The 18,742-nt window shown below is 39.4% G+C and overlaps 1 protein-coding gene across 1 annotated transcript; it reads left to right on the top strand.

Annotated features, from left to right (window-relative positions):
- Positions 1–3,730: 3,730 nt before the first annotated feature.
- Positions 3,731–17,835, top strand: LOC585100 (tyrosine-protein kinase BAZ1B). The gene is made up of 13 exons (XM_030994936.1): positions 3,731–3,911; positions 5,518–5,698; positions 6,214–6,280; positions 8,275–8,522; positions 9,650–9,814; positions 10,438–10,606; positions 11,808–11,943; positions 13,517–13,794; positions 14,142–14,426; positions 15,727–15,804; positions 16,301–16,447; positions 17,379–17,512; positions 17,802–17,835. The coding sequence occupies exons 1-13, from the start codon at positions 3,731–3,733 to the stop codon at positions 17,833–17,835; spliced, it is 2,103 nt and encodes a 700-aa protein (XP_030850796.1).
- Positions 17,836–18,742: the final 907 nt, after the last annotated feature.

The raw sequence follows: 18,742 nt of genomic DNA, 5'->3' as shown, positions 1-18,742 counted from the left end.
CAACATTTTATGCCTCTTAAAAAAACTTTTACAAATATTTTCAAAGATGCTAACGGCTTTCCATAATTTTTAAGTCCAACTTAGAGATAAGTTCAACTTAGGATATTTGTGAAACACCCCCCAGGATTGTACTAGAGAAGTGTAGCTTAGATTGCAATGAGGTAAACTTATGTTACACCACAATAACAAAATTTAGATCCAAATACCAGCAGTCTTACAGAAAGTCAACAGATAAGATTGGTGGTTGATTTTATTATGTTCGTTTATGAATGTGGAAAAGACGGCTCTCTAATAACTTTTATTTAGAATGACTTGAAGTCATTCAATTCATCACATGATTCTGTGCATGAAAAAATGAGAATTAGTTCCCTTATGACAACTAGCATGTTAAGAACTTAGAAACAGAAAATAAAATTACCAACACAAAAATAAAAATAAAAATGAAAAGGCATGACTTCAAACTTTTGATTGGTTGCAAGTTAAAAACAGAAAATCAAAATAGAAACAAAAATTGCATTCAAAATGAAAAGGCATTATATAAGATGAAAATTAAATTTACTTTTAAACTCTTAACAATCGCATATAAACGTAAACACATTGATGCTCCCAGCTCCCAGGTATTTTGAAAAATAATATTTCAAGTCATCGACCAAGTTGACTTTAAGACAAAATACTTAGTGATCAGCATTGTGACGTCACATAGTCAATCCAAAATTATGTGCAATGAAGGCGTCACACTGACTACATGTACATGCATGTCTTATAATTGTGTGTAGCTTGAAAATACTGCTTACGTTGACCCTATGCCCTTTAATAGCCAAAAGCTTTAACTGAATAAAATACTCATATTTTTGACAAAAGTATTGAATTGAATTATTGAATACTGTCCTATGTTTACATATGAACTTACAAATCTCAATTTTCTATCCAAAGAAATGCTTGGTTTACTACGAGGGTACTTACATCATGTGATGACTTGCTCTATAAGCTGTAAATCGCTGAAACAATATGATTCAAACATCACTCTAGAACTAGTGTAGCGTTGGTGTTAAAACACACCATGAGCTATGCATGGAGAGAGACGCCAAGAATCCGCCATTGCTCTCCCGTAACGTGAGGAGAAAGCCAGCGAGCAAATCTTTGCTTCCTCGTTGAGAAACTCCAGCTATACGTGAGCAGAGACGCCGAGTATGCGCCAATCTTTCCTAAAAACTTGAGGAGAAAGCAAGTGAGGCTTTGCTTCCTTGTTGAGAAACTCCTGCTATATCATATGGAAAGCTGGACCTAACCATCAGCTAAATGAGCAGAGAGACGCAGAATACGTGCCAATCTTTCCTGAAACTTGAGCAGAAAGTTCCTCAATCAAGCGCTGGTCTCCAAGTGCGCGCAAAATCGTGTGACCTCTACGTACCACACGTGAAAAGAGTCAGCAATGATTTATCAAGTTTTCCTGAAACTAATGAGAAAAGCTAATATGAGAGGTTTCTTCCTCGTTAATTATTGGCACTCTTATATCTGATTCAGGATCTATTTTTGAAATACAAGATTTATTAATAGAAATATTTTTGTGTACGTGATAGCTCGAATGGCAATGCCCCACCACCATTGTTATTTCCTTGTTGTTGGTGCCGCAACCTTTCATACTGTACAGAGAGTTGATGAGTTGATTTATTTTGGTCATGAAAGTAGATTTGTGGTGAAAGAGAGAGAGAGAGAGAGAGAGTGAGAGTGAGTGAAGGGAAGTATGAACAGATTGTTATTAAGCAAATAATTACCGTTGGTGAAGGTGATGGAACAAACGAGGAAAGATAGCGTATACATTCTGATCGACGAGGAAGTGATAGTTTGCCATCGCCTGAAAACCAAAAGGTGATTATTTGCTTTATATTCCACATCTAAAACAATTTAATTACAAAAAGAAAAAGACGTGTATGCATCTACGTAAAAGACACCTAGGCCCAAATTCACACCAAAAAAGTTTAACCCAACCCCTTGGGGGTACGGTGCGCGCATGTGTTTTCTTTAATTGCGCTCATTGGTAATGCGCGCTTAATTACGCCTGTTTTGCGCGTTTGGATAATCTTCAGTGAAAGTGCGTAACCCTTTGTAGATAGTACCTCTATCTTCAATGAAAGTGCGTTGCACTTTCATTGCTTCTGCTTCTCCCATCAATAATGGGCGAACTATCTTTCCTCACGTGATTTACTTTTGACCAATCGTAGAGCAAGATTCTTAGTATGTGGGATATAAATAATTATATTACTGCCATTGCGAATGTTAAAGGGAAATATTAAAGTATTCCAAATGTAATATATCATAAAATATATGATTTAAATAGAGAGCGACTAGTGGCATGAACGGCCTGCCGTAGTTAATTCCAACTTAAAGTCAATCTTATCTTTGTGAAACCCCCCCCCCCCCCCCCCCCAGGCCCAGAAGAATAGAGTGAATACTGTACATCCAGTCATACAATAAAATAATCTACAAATTTGGATTTCAGTTGCAATTAATGCATTGAAAGGATCAAAGAGCATCAAGTACTTTAAGAGGCAAGGAGATGTATGTTTTGGTTTTGAAAAGGAAATACAGCAGGATTTCATGATACCGGTACTGCTTTTCAGACTAAAGATCACTTTTTGTGGTAAATGTGATCATGAAAAAGTATTTCCTCATATCTGAGGTCTGTGGATCCTAAACTTAAGTTCTGGTAAAAAAAAAAATGAATTCTCACAGAATCAAACAAAACTTACACTGAATGTTCAAGATTAGAAATAAATGTCATTTGCCAAACAATTTCGGTAGAAAATGCATGCTGGCTGAGAAATGAGCATAGAAAGATAAGGAAATAGAGGTAGGTAACCCCGACACAATTTGTGTAGTCCCATACACATCTTACTGTGTACAGTGCTTGTTACTTTACCAAGACTGGGCCAAATTTATTATGATTTTAATGACTTTAGAACCTTGCAGTACACACCAATTCGTACATGCTACATGATCAACTGTTTCTGATCCATTCCACACCTTTTCTTTCACATGACCAGAACTCACCTTTATCCCTTTTTATGATAAGCATAAAATGAAATTAACTTATCATTGAGAAATATCCTGAGTGGAAACAGAAGGGGAAAAAATCTGAGGAAATCATTAGGGAATGTCTAAGAAAAAATAGACAAAGACCCCCCCCCCCCCCTTGAAATAAAAAAGGAATCTACATATACATTGTACTTTGAAAGATGAGGTCACTTACAACCTTGGATTGCATTTTCAAATACCAAACTCAAAAGCAATTTTTCATCTGGTGTTTGTGAAAATTTCATTTTAAGAACTAATTTTTTCTTCTTGTTACCTATTTCTGTTTATTTTATAAGTAGGTTGATCTTCAGGTCTCAACTATATAAATCATTTTGATTTCTTCACCTAAAATTCTCCCTTTTCTTCTATTTCAAGCTTTTATTATCTTGTCTGTCCTTTCAATTCCCCTGTCTTTTTTCATTTTCTTGTTGATTTTTTTTTGTGCAAAGTTATTCCTTCCTTTGCATGTTACTGTATTCTATCTGACAAATGTTCAATGTTTTGTATTTCAGTTATGTTTTATCTTTTGGAAATTCAATTTGTTCCAGTCTTTGGCAACTATTTTGAATGTATGTTTTTTAATCAATAAACCAATTCAATCAATCAATACAAATTGTTTTCCTTCTCCACCTTTTTTATCTGCAGGAGGGATAAGATGAAGACTCTAAAGGAGAAGAACGACATAAAGAAGGAGGAGAAGAAGAAACTGAAGGAAGAGCGTGATTTGGAGAGACAGAAGAAACAAGAGGAGAAAGCAAAAGCAGAGGCAGAGAAGGAGCAAAATGGTGGGAAGATAGGTGAGGAGGAGAAAGACGAGGAGGATGATGATGGAGATGGTAATGGTGATGATGATGATGATGATGATGGTTATGACAATGACCGGAGGTGGTGGTGGTGGTGATGATGATGATGGTGATGGAGATGGTGATGGTGATGGTGATGGTGATGGTGATGGTGATGGTGATGTGATGGTGATGATGATGATGATGGTTATGACAATGACCGGAGGTGGTGGTGGTGGTGATGATGGTGATGGTGATGGTGATGGTGATGGTGATGGTGATGGTGATGGTGATGATGATGATGATGGTTATGACAATGACCGGAGGTGGTGGTGGTGATGATAATGATGGTGGTGATGATGATGATGATGGTGATGATGATGGTAATAATGATGGTGGTGATGATAATTGAGATGATGATGATGATAATGATGGTGTTTATGATGATGATAATGATGGTGGTGATGATGATGATGAAGGTGATGATGATTATGCGTATGACGATGATGGTGATGATGATGATAATGATGATGGTGATGATAATGGTGATGGTGATGATGATGATGATGATGATGATGGTGATGATAATGGTGATGGTGATGATGATGCTGAAGTTGATGATGATGATGATGCGTATGACGATGACCGATGGTGGTGGTAATGGTGATGATGATGATGATTATATAATGATGGTGGTGTGATGATGATAATGATGGTGGTGATGATGATGATGATGATGATGATTATATAATGATGGTGGTGTGATGATGATAATGATGGTGGTGATGATGATGATGGTGATGATGGTGATGATGATGATGATGATAATGATAATGATGATGGTGATGATGATGGTGACGATGGTGATGATGATAGTTGAGATGATGATGATGATAATGATGGTGGTGATGATGATGATGATGGTGATGATGATGATGATGATAATGATGATGGTGATGATGATGGTGATGATGGTGATGATGATAGTTGAGATGATGATGATGATGATAATGATGATGGTGATGATGATGATAATGATGGTGGTGATGATGATGATGATGGTGATGATGATGATGATGATAATGATGATGGTGATGATGATGGTGATGATGGTGATGATGATAGTTGAGATGATGATGATGATAATGATGGTGGTGATGATGATGATGGTGATGATGATGGTGATGATGATGGTGATGATGGTGGTGATGATGATGATGATATAATGATGGTGGTGTGATAATGATAATGATGATGGTTATGACAATGACCGGAGGTGGTGGTGGTGATGATGATGATATAACGATGGTGATGTTAGTGGTGGTAATGGTGTTAATGATGATGAATATGGTGGTTGTGGTGATGATGGTGGTACGTTAGTGGTGGTAATAATGAATGAAGACGGTGGTGTGATAATGATAATGATGGTGGTGGTGATTGTGATGATGTTGGTAGTGATGATGACAATGAAGATAAATTAACAACTAATATCTGGCAGATACATCTCACAATATGAATGTAATACTGCACTCTCATTTTTGCTACTAAATAATAATAGTCATCCTTTAAAAAAATAGACAAAGTGGGAACTCCCAACCCTAATCAGTTTGTACTCCCAGAAGCCACTTTTATTATCAAAGACAATATTCTTCTGCTCTAGATGGCGCAACTACCAAACCTGCTCCCAAGGCAGGGAAGAAGACGAAGATAGAACCAAAGAAGGAACCGAAGAAGGAGGAAGAGGAGAGCCTGGACCTTGCGTCTGTTGTCAAGCGGAGGCGGCTCATGGTGGCAAAGACCAAAGCTGAGAAAGAGGTCCAGGAGAAGATTGAGAAGGAACGGTAAGATGGTGTCCATGATCAGAGAGGGTTGGCACAGCTGCCAACCATTCCTATTTTGATAATACTGAAAATGCATCACAGTAAATTTTATTACTCCGGTTATCGGATTCAGTCTTACCCGCACATAATGTATGCACATTCTCCACTCCCTGGGGAGCATTCCAGCCAGTCGCCATTTTACAAGTGCACACTTGTCATCCAAACACATTAACTTTCGCATCCTACTGGGTACCCATTTAACACCTGGGTGGAGAGTGGCAAATGTAGATTAATGTCTTGCCAAAGGACATGACATTAGTGTGATGGCAGGAATCGAAGCCAGTCTGGTGACTTATCCACTAGACCGCAACATCTCTATTTTGGAGGAATGATTCCTATTTTCAGCGATCAAACTAATATTGTGAACTCTAGAGACCCCTCTCTTTCTGAACACTGCTGTATAAAATAAAAAATATACAAGGTAAATTCGACACCTTTTCATCCTCTATTCTTTCTCACCCTCCATCCTTCTGCAGACGTCTCAAAGACCAGGAGGAGATGAAGAAACAAAAGGCAGAGGAGCAGTTCGAGAAGACCTTCAAGGTATGTACTAAACAACTACCATTTTAATTGTTTCTTGAAATACGGTAAGCTTTTAAATCCTGAAAAGGATAAAATGTTGAGAGATTCAAAACCATTGATTTTCGATCAAAATTTGCCTATTTTTCAACAACATTCTTGCCCATGTATATTGTTTTCAAAGACATTACATTTTAGTCAGGGAAAAAAAAAAATTTCAAGATGTTTGTTAAAATGGCATTTAATTTGTCTTGTGAACAAAGGAAAAAACATTTTGTAAAATCTGTGGTTCACAGGACCTTTTTCGTAATATCTTTAGGACCTACTAGTATCGTGTCTATTGTGTCTTTCATGTTGGTGTGCGTAAATGACTTGCAGTGACAGGTGCGGTGCGTGGTGCCAGTGTGTGTACATACACGAATGCTGCATGCACGCTGTACGATTACTTTTTGATCGAGCTTGTGCTTTGATTTTGATTAAAAGTTTGAATGAAGGTGTTTTACCCCGGGTTTAACCACAGAATATTCATAAAACAATAATTTAAATGTAAATAACTATGCATCATGAGCCACTTGTGTTTTCTTAAGAACCCCTTTAAAAATCGTGTTGCTCTTTACTCGGATATCGCAACCCTGAATCGCATTTGATTCCACATTTGGCGTCCATTGTGCGAGCGCGAGCATACAGCCAGTTAGCTAGCCTAGCCTCGTGGTTGCTGCTTTCCCCAAGGTCCGCAATTAAGGCATACTTTTTTCCGTCAGCAAAATATCGAAAGTTGGGGGTGCGCCTTATATAGTCAGGTACAGGATATTTGAGTCCTCAAATGCTACATTTTAGTGGTTTTCAAAACTCTCTGTGTCTCAACATGAATTACATAATGCAAATAAAGAAGAGGATCTACTATTTGAAGTTAAACTACGTTCCTAATTTGAAAGGAAGAGAGTTTTTTTTTTCCAGTTTTTTTTTCTTCAGTCTCGATAAATTATGCCCTGTCACAAGGCATTTGCCGGCCGAATCTCTCCGTGTCTTCAGCTCACTCACCTGTATGATGCAGCTCACTTACACAGGGGATAACGAATCACCACGCGAAAACTAGCCTGTCCACATTTCTGTTCGGACTCGGAGGAAAAAAATTCTGTCATTTTTAGTTTTAAAACAACATTGTTACTGGGTCTAACTTAGTTCACAAGCCCTTCAACTGTGCCTCGTAATAAAATGAAAGTATTTTCGAACGCTGTCACTGAAATAAGAGCCGATTCTGATGTTAAGAAAAAGACCAATGTTGGCCTTTTTTGTGGTGGCTTTTTGTTAACCAGATCAGATCGCGTCTTATTTCAGTGTTCGAAAAATACTTTCACTTTCATTATACAAGGCACAGTTGAAGTGCTTGTGAACTAAGTTGGACCTAGGTCTAGTAACAATGTTGTTTTTAAACTAAAGATGACAGATTTTTTTTTTTCCAGATTTTTTTTTTGTTTTTGTTTGGGGGGGGGGGATCTTTGAAATAAGGGTGAGCCTTATAGTTTTGTGATTTGCTCCCAGCTCCCTAGTATTGCGATGATGTATGGTTGTACGCTTTAAATTAAGACGTGTTCATCATTGAAAAGGGTCATGGAAATTTTCATTATCCTGCTCTGGAAAGTCATGGAAAGTCATGGAATTTTAAAAATGTGTAAATGTACGAACCCTGAAAAGACAAAGATCTACTTTAAGTTGGACTTAACAATGGCAGGCCATTCATGCCACTGGTCGCTCTCACCATTGGTCTCTCAATTATGATCTTTATGTAATATTTTTTCCTTTAATAATAACTATAAAAAAACGTAGATTTGGGACCATGATTTGTACGTCCCTTGATAAATCAATGCCAGGAATGGTTAGAGTAACTAATGGCATGAACAGCCTGCCATGGTTAAGTCCAACTTTAAGACAATCTTAGTCTTTGTGAAACAGCCCCCTGTTTGGGGAAGTTTGTTATAGTCCACCAATCACCCATCCTCTTTTCTTTCTTTTTCCAGGAGGGAATCGCAAACGCCAAGCTCGTCTTACGGAAACACCCGATTGGCTACGACCGGAACCACAGCCGATACTGGCTCTTCTCTCCGGTAGTCCCTGGACTATTCGTGGAGAAGGGCTGGGCCTCGAAGGACATCCATTATTCTGCTCGGCTCGACGGTGAGACCGACAACGAGGAGGAGGACGGGATGGACGTCGAGCAGGTGTCTGGAGAAGAGGGGGAGGAGACGACAATTTGGAAAGAGAAAACGTGAGTCTCATTTCGTTGGATTACCTTGTCAAATCCATACCTATTACACTTAGTGTGAAATACTGGATCTGGGGGGTGTTCCACAAAGACGAAGATCAACTTTACGAAGATGATTTGGAAAGAGAAATTTGAGTCTCATTTCATGGGACGCCCTTGTCAAATGCATCCCTAGATACAGTTCAGTTAAAAAAATACTTTTCTGTTCGCAGGACATACTTTAGGATTTGGTTTAAGGTAAAAGTGTGATTTCTCACAATGATATGTAACTATTTTATTGTCATATAGATATATTCTTTTTCATGGTCAGCAAATGACCTAGATAACCACAAATATCCACAGATCTTCAAGGCATGAAGAGATTCTACCTTGTAAATTTTAAAATAATCACTCCTACAGCAATGGAGGTGCTACACAAATAGCCTCTGTTTCCCCTTTTCAAAGAATACGTCCGCCTGTGTATCAAGTAGTGCACTACTTGTGCATAAATGAATAATGATAGCATAACTTTCATGAGCACGTATCCAGTATTTTGTCTCTGTGTATTTCATAATTTGGTCTGCAATGACCTTAATCTGCTCATGCTCAGACTGCAACTATGAACTGGCTCATCGGCAAATGTTTTGTGTCGCGAAAAAGGTGGTCAGCTCCGGTTCATGAAAGTTCCTGGTTTCTTGTGGTATCTTGGCTCTGCTTCGAAATACAGCATTAAAGGGATTGGGTATCTTCCTCTCAGATTCTGAACAAAACCCTGGATTTAGCTCATGCTGCAATCATAGTTATAAACCTTTAGGTCAGTCAAGAATCCACTTTTACAAGCCGATCGCCTGTCTGATTATCAAGATATTTATGATTGGAATTCGGAATTTCAAAAACCTGTGTTTTTTTTTTTTAACACTACAGTCTATTGGGGAAAATGAGTATGGTACAACCTGTCAATCAAAATTTACTTTTTGAGGCACTTCATGATCATTTAGATTTTTTTTTTTAGGGCTTCAATATTACACCATATTACACCATCACAGACACTGATAACACGTTGGGCCATGCATCTCAGATTTGTAAAACTGGAAACATTGTTAAAAATTGTTACATTTATTTCTATGCTGACTGCTTTTTTCCATATGCAGAGTTCCTAAGATTGGTCAGAACATGTGGTTCCAGTACGACACTGTCAAAGAGTTGGAGAGTCTTCTCGTAGCCTTAGACAACCAGGGGATTAGAGAGAGCGCCCTCTTTGCCAAGATTCAGAAACATCACAGTGAAGTTTCAAAACTTGTCATGGCTGCTAGGAGGTAACAAACAAAAAACAAAAACAATTCTAGCAGTAAACTCTTTTTTTCTTCCCCTCTTTGCCAATTTGTCTAGTTGTCTCTCCCCCCCCCCCCCCCTCTCTCTCTCTCTGTTTGAGATGTTTACTAATATCCTGTCCATATTTATATTCACAATGTGAAGTCCTTTAATTCTGTATTTTTTCTAATTTTTAATCAGTTTCTCGTCCATCACTTCACCTTTGCATCCCCTTCTCTCTTTGTTTCTGTTGACAAAGTAAAGATTGTCTTTATAAATATAAATGGGTTTTTTAATTTGAAGTTCAATATCAATCCAAACATTGCCATTGAGATGGAGAGAGGAAAAAATATGCACTTTAGATGAAAGATTGTAACACAAATTTATTTGTGTGGTAGCGCTATAGCAGTTAAAGCCCGTCTGCACAAGTTTGGCCAGGGGGAGTAGACCTCCCTGCATGGTCACTGACAGGTGGTTATCTCATCAAATCAGCTCTCAATTAAAAGGGGATCATGGGGGACCAACAGGCACCAATTAGGCGTTGTTTGCTATATAGAGGGCGCAAGTACATGTAGCTAAAAGTAGTGCAGTGGGGCTTTAAAGAAATGTTGTCATTCTTTCTATCTAGATCTGGGCCTGAGCTTCGTGATTCTGACGGTCCGCGGGAGCTCCTGGACTCGTTCAAGGAGGACTTGAAGGACATTGAGACACACATCAGACAGGGAAACCTGGGAGGGGTCTCCAAGCTTGAGAAATGGGAGAAACAACTAGACTCGGCAACAAAGCTCAAAGAGCTGGTAAGTGTCTGAAAGGTGTAAGATTTTGTTATGGTATTATAAAAGTGTTTAGTGAGGTATTAGAGGGTGTCTGTAAGGTGTAAGATTTGTTTATGGTATTCATAAAGTGATTAGTGAGGTGTTAGAGGGTGTCTGTAAGGTGTAAGATTGTGTTATGGTGTTAGTAAAGTGTTTAGTGAGGTGTTAGAGGGTGTCTGTAAGCTGTAAGATTGTGTTATGGTGTTAGTAAAGTGTTTAGTGAGGTGTTAGAGGGTGTCTGTAAGCTGTAAGATTGTGTTATGGTGTTAGTAAAGTGATTAGTGAGGTGTTAGAGGGTGTCTGTAAGGTGTAAGATTGTGTTTATGGTGTTAGTAAAGTGATTAGTGAGGTGTTAGAGGGTGTCTGTAAGCTGTAAGATTGTGTTATGGTGTTAGTAAAGTGTTTAGTGAGGTGTTAGAGGGTGTCTGTAAGCTGTAAGATTTTGTTATGGTGTTAGTAAAGTGTTTAGTGAGGTGTTAGAGGGTGTCTGTAAGGTGTAAGATTTGTTTATGGTATTCATAGAGTGTTTAGTGAGGGTGTCTGTAAGCTGTAAGATTTTGTTATGGTGTTAGTAAAGTGTTTAGTGAGGTGTTAGAGGGTGTCTGTAAGCTGTAAGATTTTGTTATGGTGTTAGTAAAGTGTTTAGTGAGGTGTTAGAGGGTGTCTGTAAGCTGTAAGATTTTGTTATGGTGTTATTAAAGTGTTTAGTGAGGTGTTAAAAGGTGTGAGCAGGATGTGAGGAAGTGTTCCTATGGTCATGATATGGTGTCAGAATTTAAGTCTAATCTAAGGAAAGTGTTAGTAAGGTGTTGGTGAAGTGTTGACCAGGCATTAGTGTGATGAGTTCGGTGTAAAACCGCTACAACTATATGTCAGTGTATTTGAATGTACTAACTTCTTCATCTTAAGAATAACTTTTCCCTGACGACGGATAGTCAACCTGTTCGAAATGTCGAGCCACTCCCGCCACTCATCCTCTCCAAGCGCTATAGTTCTCCTTAGAACTATAAGCTAAGCAAGATAACCAACAGTCCTTTTCAGGACTACACACCCTCAAGAAAGATTACCAAGAGTCCTTTTCAGGACTCCTCAATCCTCCCTCTCTCTCACATGGTGCACCCGCAAGCCTGTTGTATAATTTTCTCCTGGTAACAATGTTCTTCAAATCTCTCATTCATTTCAGAAACCTCTCCTTATTGAGAGCCAGGCCTGTGTGAATCTCAAGTTTCTGCAGGGTAAGATGGCCCCCACCAAACCCAAGCCTAATAAACCTATCTATGGCTATGTAGATGAAGACGAAGATGACAGCCAAGAAGAAGGTAAGTCTCTAGAAAGATTTGTATCGCTGCTAACCTCTTTTTGCTGGTCTGGCTATTGCCACATCATAGACAAACCTGCCAACCACTACGATTTAGTAGTATTTTATACGATTTTAGAAGAAACAAACAACAGTACAATTTACCTCAATAAATATGATTGTCAACAACAACACAAACATATTTTATTTTGTGTTAGTGTGTGCCATTATCAATGGCAAAATGCCTATTCTGTTCTGTAAAGTATCCTGCAAGCATCTTGCATCGACAATTTGGGGATGTTCATTTGTGACGAAATCATGCATATTCAACCAATGATCCACCAAAAAAATTCTTCCTATATGCAGGAACGGTAAGAGGCATTGATCTGCGTAACAGTCCGTGTTTATTTTTAAGAATACAACTTTGGGGATTACAGAATACAGTTTTTGAATTCCATAGGTTGGCAGGTCTGCATAGATGTCAGACAACCAGTCTGCCTGCACCTCCATATCTACCTTTTAGTCTTATTTTTCAGTTGATTTGAGAAGCCATCTGGAAACAGAGAACATGAGGAAAGAAGGGGACACATACCGGGGGGGTGTTTCACAAAGATTCTAAGTCGAACTTAACTCTAAGTGGGACTTAAATATTATGGAGAGCCATTTGTAGCCTTGTAATGAAATATATTAAAAAGCGAAAATTCAAGTATTTTAGACTTTTCATAAATTCCACATCAAGAACATGAAATTTCCCATGGTAATAGAAAATATGAATGATTTGAATCAATATTTTATGCCTTTTAAAATAACTTTTAGAAAATATTTATAAGGAGGCTAACAGCTTTCCATAATTTTTAAGTTCAACTTAGAGATAAGTTCAACTTAGGATCTTTGTGAAACACCCCCGGTTGTCTGAAATCTATGAAGCGGTGATCACCAGAATGGCTTCCTTTGGCTTTCTTGTGTCTTTCACTTTCTCCTTTTATAATTACAGTGAAACTTGTCTATAAAGACCACCCACGGGGGACAAGAAAAGTGGTCTTTATGTTCGGGTTCTTTTAGTACCTGTCTACAAAGACCACTTTTTTGTTTCCCTTGGGCGGTCGCTATAGACGGGTTTGACTGTATTTTCTGTATTTGTAACACACATAACTCCATCCCACCCATTTCAAATAATGGACTATTCCCTTTCGTTCAACTTACTGCACAGGCTGGACACATCCATTCTCCAGTAGGGAAGGCAGGTAGCGCAGGACAGAGGCAGAAGAATTTGTAACACACATAACTCTTATTTGGTCCAAGATATTTGAATGACCCATTTCAGAACCTGATGAGTGTAAACAAGGGAGGAGGCGCGATAGCTCAGTCGGTAGAGCGGTGGTCTCTTAATCCGGTGGCCCGGGTTCTAAACCAAGTCAATGCGCTAAGCGCCCTTTGGTAAGGCACTAATCCTCATTACTTGGTCCCTCGGAGAGGACCTAAAGCCGTCAGTCCTCTAGTTGCTTACTTACAAGCATTTATTGCTTTCTTAGCTGTCAGGTAAAATAACCACCACTATCTATCTTATAACTTGTTTTTACTTGTGTTTCTTATAGATGACAAGCCAATTGAGTCAGAGCGGGTTGTGAGGTGGCGTGAGCTCGTGAACAAAGCCACGTCTCTCTCGCGGCTTCACATCCTTCTCTGTATTTACGAGATCTCCGTCAAATGGGAAAAGTCGGCCGCAAACGCGAAATGCAAGATCTGCAGACGGAAGGGTAACGAGGATAAAGTCATCATGTGTGATAAGTGTAATCAGCCTTTCCATCTCTTCTGCCTCCGTCCTGCGCTACCTGCCTTCCCTACTGCAGAATGGATGTGTCCAGCTTGTGCAGTAAGTTGAATGAAAGGGAATAGTCCATTATTTGAAATGGGGGAGATGGGAGAGTTATGTGCATTACAAATTCAATCAAGTATCGATCTTTTCTGCCTTCCCTACTGGGGAATGGATGTGTCCAGCTTGTGCAGTAAGTTGAATTAAAATGAATAGTCCATTATTTGAAATGGGGGGGGGGGGGATGGAGTTATGTATGTGACAGATTCAATCAACTATCGATCTCTTCTGCCTCTGTTCTACACTACCTACCCACCCTATTCGAAACTATGCTGAGATTGACTCCGAGATACAAAGCGCACTATGCTTCTGTTTTCATCTTTGAATTGAATTATTCTCTTTAACAGCCAATCACCGTGCGTACCGGGAGAGACCGAAACTACGCCGAGATCGACTCGGACCCATCCTCAGAATCCTCAGAAGACGACCCTGAATCTGACTACGATGAGGAGGATGATGACGATGATGAATCGGACGAGGAGGTCACAGGGAGGCGCGTGACGAGGGCGGTCAAGGGCAAGAGGGTCAAGAAGAAGGCTCCTCCGGCGAGGGCCACTAGAGGGCGTCCTGTAAAACGAGGGCGTGAGAAGCCAGCGCCCAAAGCAAAGAGATTACCTAAACTAGATAAAGAGGTATGGGGATTGTGTTTTTTCCTTTCCTTGGTTTTATTCCTCTGTTAGTTTTGGTCCTAGGACAACTTCCCCCTAGCATACCTGCCAACTACTACGATTTTGGCGTAATTATTACAATTTTTTTGTTTTAAATTCCCCTTCGATTTTGTGTCACAAAATTATGATTTTTTTTTTTTCACCACCGCTCCCCTGGCACTTTTCAGACCGACGCTTGGCCGTGCCCGGGAGAGCGCCGGCATGGTACAGTGGATAAAAATGTTTCCCAGCTCAATCACTGTCAACTCACCACTCAGAAACTGGGACCGAATGTCCGAATTTCTATTTGTCTGTCATCTTTGGTTTGAAAAACAGCATTGTTTACTATTATTATTATAACTAAATCAAATGCAACTCGAGGTAAAATCGTGTGAGTTTTCGGTGACGGACCTGGGATACTTCTGTTGTTGTTCTACCATAGTTGATCAACCATGATGAAAATGATTTTTTTTTTTTTTTTTAATTAAAAAAAAACATGGCGCCTAAGTATTCGTCTGTAAATCTGGGAGTGTACTCGAGTACCTCATTACACACATATGCACAGCCCTTTTTTTTTCTCCTCCAGGGTCTATTTCATCAGGGGAATTTTGAGCTTTTAGTCCTTGTTTTGTTTTGTTTTTTGCGGGGGGAGGGGGTTGCATAAGTGTTGAAAAATGAGTTTAAAGTAAAGGAAAAGGGCATTCCGACATGTTGAAAATACCAAAAACTCCCCTGCCGTGGGAGGGGGGACAGCTCTCTCCCACACCCACCCCCCACTCGGTCACCCCCCTCCCTCACAGTCGTTGTAAAAAACGATTACTATTTTTAGTCTTCAAAGGTCGGCAGGTATGCCCTAGGATAGTTGTCCGGGGGGTAGTCGTCCTACAGGGTGGTTGTCTTAGGGGGTAGTTGTCTAGGGGGTAGTTTTATATTTATTTTATTTTGGACAATTTTCTTTACAGTCTCTCATTCATTTGTTCTGTTTATTGCTAAATGAAAAAATTGCTTTCCTTGGTTTTGTTTCTCTGTTAGTTTTATATTTTATTTTTTATTTTGGACAATTTTCTTTACAGTCTCATTCATTTGTTCTGTTTATTGCAAGTGGGCGGCGCGCTGTCAATCAATTATTAAAATCAAAATGGCTGCCAAGAGCCCAACACCAACCTGTCTGCAACGGCCACCTGTCTACAAGGGCCACTATTTGTGTTTCCCTTGGGCGGTCGCTATAGACAGGTTTGATTGTATATAAAATGACTAAAGACTGTTTTTTCTTTAATCCTTGCAGGCAGCTGATGGCATTATATCTAGGATGCTGAAATACAGGGACAGCAAACCACTCAGACAGCCACCTACTAAAGCTGAGGTTAGTAGAACTCTTGTTTTAAAGCCCGTCTGCACTAGTTTGGCCTGGAGGGATTAGACCTACATAATGGAGATGGTAGAATCGAGGAAGCCTCCAAGACGTCCAGCTCAGGAAATGTTGACCGGTACACAGTACCGCGGTGTAAAAAATCATGGGGGTGATAGGTCATTTTGCGTTGCTGCCCCACGTGCCTGGAATGCCCTACCCTTGGACTTGAAGTTGAGCTCATCAATTAGAACCTTTCAACAAAAATTGAAGACTTTGTTGATGAATAGGGTGTACTATTAATGTTAGGATTATTAATTAGAATAATTTGTATTACTTTTGGTTATTAGTAGTATATCTACAGTAATGTTGACCATTTGTCACCTTTTCATTTTGTAATGTGTATGATATGCAGATCTGTGGGCCCAGGGTGCCTATATGTCGGCATTGTTGGGCGCAATATAAATGTAGAATTATTATTATTATTTGTTTTCTCTCTCTCTTCTGTCAGGTTCCAAATTATAAGAAGTTGATCAAGAATCCTATGGATCTACAGGTGATGAAGACAAAGTGCGAAGGAAAGGATTATTCCAAGTATCCTGAATTCTTTGATGATATGCAGTTGACTTTCAGCAATGCTGCCAAGATGTATGAAAATGTGAGTCCATCTTAATCACTCTCTCTCCCTCTCTCTTTCTCTCTCTCTCTTTTGCTCTCTCTCTCTCTCTTTCACCCTCTCTCTTTTCACTCTCTCTCGCTCTCTCACTGTCTGTTCCTTCTCACTCACTTTCTCGCTCTCTCTCCCTCTCTCACTCTCTCACTGTCTGTTCCTTCTCACTCTCTCTCTCTCTCTTTCCACTCTCTCTCGCTCTCTCTCTCCCTCTCTCACTCTCTCACTGTCTGTTCCTTCTCACTCACTCTCTCTCTCTCTTCTTTTCACTCTCTCGCTCTCTCACTGTCTGTTCCTTCTCAATCACTCTCTCTCTCTCTTCTTTTCACTCTCTCTCGTTCTCTCACTGTCTGTTCCTTCTCACTCTCTCTCTCTCTCTCTCTTCTTTTCCTCTCGCTCTCTCTCTCTCTTTTCACTCTCTTGGATGGTGGTGGTGGTGGTGGTTGCAATTCCATTACTATCATCATCGTCATGTTTGTTTCATCTTTCTCTGGCTGTCTTTCCTTCTCAGTGTACGTTGTAAATTCTAGCAATTATCTAGGTCGCTTGGCTAACAAAAAGGGAAGTGAGAGCTCTGTATAATAATAATAATAATAATAGTGGGTTCTTGTATAGCACTCATGTCAATCAGATTTGACCCTCCTGGCGCTCCCGATTATTACCCTGGCTTTAGCACGGCTGCCATACGCGCTCTAGCATTTCAAAAAATTAATTCCTACCAGGTACCCATATACCATAGGTGCCATAATAAAATGTCTGTGAAGTTGATGTAAAGCCCTTTCTCCGATTATCTATTACCCTGTATAATTGTACACAGTACAAGGAACATGTACGGACCCAACACTGCACCCTGTGGGGCACCGCTGATTACAGGCTGCCTTATACACAAACACCCTTTTCTCATTCTTATCTTTTTTAGGACAACTACATCTTGCAGCAAGTCCGCAAGACCAAGGATTACTGTGGGAACCTGATCAAATGGCATCTAGAAGCCGGTCGTGACCTCTGGAATAAATATCTTGAAGAAGAGGAGCAAGAAGAAGAAGAGGAGGAGCAAGAAGAAGAGGAAGAGGAAGAGGAAGAGGAGGAAGAAGATGAGGAAGGAGAAGAGGAAGAGGAAGAGGAAGAGGAGGAGGAAGAAGAAGAGGAGGAAGATGAGGAAGGAGAAGAAGAAGAAGAAGAGGAGGAGGAAGAAGGAGAAGAGGAAGAAGAGGAGGAGGAGGAGGAGGAGGAAGAAGAAGAGGAAGAGGAAGAAAAGCCAACTCGATCATCAAGACGTTCAAGGAGGAGATAACTCCTTCGCAGCTTTAATTCCAGTTTTATTGTTCTTCTCTTAAATCAGGAATACCTGTTTTCGGACTGCTACCAGACTCTAGACCCTGTCAGTCCTCTGTTTCAGGCCATTTTAGGCTTATCATCGTACAGGAAACATGGGTCTCCAACATTTTTTCTTTATCTATTGATAATTGTGCGTGTATTTCAATTTTACATTAGTATGTTGGCAAAGTCATTGATATGTTGTGTGTATGTATGACGTATAAAGTTATAAAAGAAGATTGCGCAGTGTATGTTTGTATTCTTATTTCCGAAGAACAGGTTGCATGCAAAACTCATGGAGCGTCGCAAGAAAGTTGCAATTGATTGCAAGTTGTCTTTGGATGTTGGAGTAGTGTGCAAATATGTATTTTTGCTCATAAAAGTGCATGCTTATTATTGATCGAAAGGAAAGGGCAATTTATGATAATAGGATGTATGTTTTAAACAACTATAGACATAGAAATTGTGAGATTTTCTCTATTGAAGTAATGTAATTTATTAACATTTATGTGTTCTGTGAAGTGAGAAAATTGCCCAAAGTGAAACTACCGTTATTGCAAATCCTTAGTAGTCACCTGAAAAATGAAAAGTGTTTTAAATTGATGCAAAATTCATATAATTACGAAGTATAGTATAGTGATTCAGTCATTGAAATGTTGCTAATCGTAATCGCATGCAAAAGTTGTGAAAGTTTAAGGTTTTAATTACGTGGTCAAGAAAATGTATAAAGGCTATAATTCACTTCAATTTATCCAAGTTCACCATCAAAGTGGAGAATACATGATGTAATTGGTCCTATTTTTAGCAACTTAACAAATGAATACTGTACATACATGTACATATATGTAGATAGGAATGTCTATCTGTGTTTACATGAAACTGTGATTTGTGTTTGTAAGCGTGCGTCAATGCAGTGCTCCTACGTCTTGCTTCGGCCTTCCTTTCATCCAATATGTATGGCTAGCA

Source organism: Strongylocentrotus purpuratus, unplaced genomic scaffold (genome assembly GCF_000002235.5).
Source record: "Strongylocentrotus purpuratus isolate Spur 01 unplaced genomic scaffold, Spur_5.0 spur5_contig_852, whole genome shotgun sequence".
NCBI lineage: Eukaryota > Metazoa > Echinodermata > Echinoidea > Camarodonta > Strongylocentrotidae > Strongylocentrotus > Strongylocentrotus purpuratus.
Note: the sequence above shows the minus strand (reverse complement) of the source record. Positions and strands in the feature narration are given on the sequence as shown.

What these genes read in the sequence shown, in the direction of transcription:
- LOC585100 (XM_030994936.1), top strand. Translation starts at nt 3,731, where the DNA reads ATGAAGACTCTAAAGGAGAAGAACGACATAAAGAAGGAGGAGAAGAAG. An exon ending in GAGAAGATTGAGAAGGAACG is followed by an intron (nt 5,699 to 6,213) that starts GTAAGATGGTGT and finishes ATCCTTCTGCAG; the next exon opens with ACGTCTCAAAGACCAGGAGG. An exon ending in GGATGTGTCCAGCTTGTGCA is followed by an intron (nt 13,795 to 14,141) that starts GTAAGTTGAATG and finishes TCTCTTTAACAG; the next exon opens with CCAATCACCGTGCGTACCGG.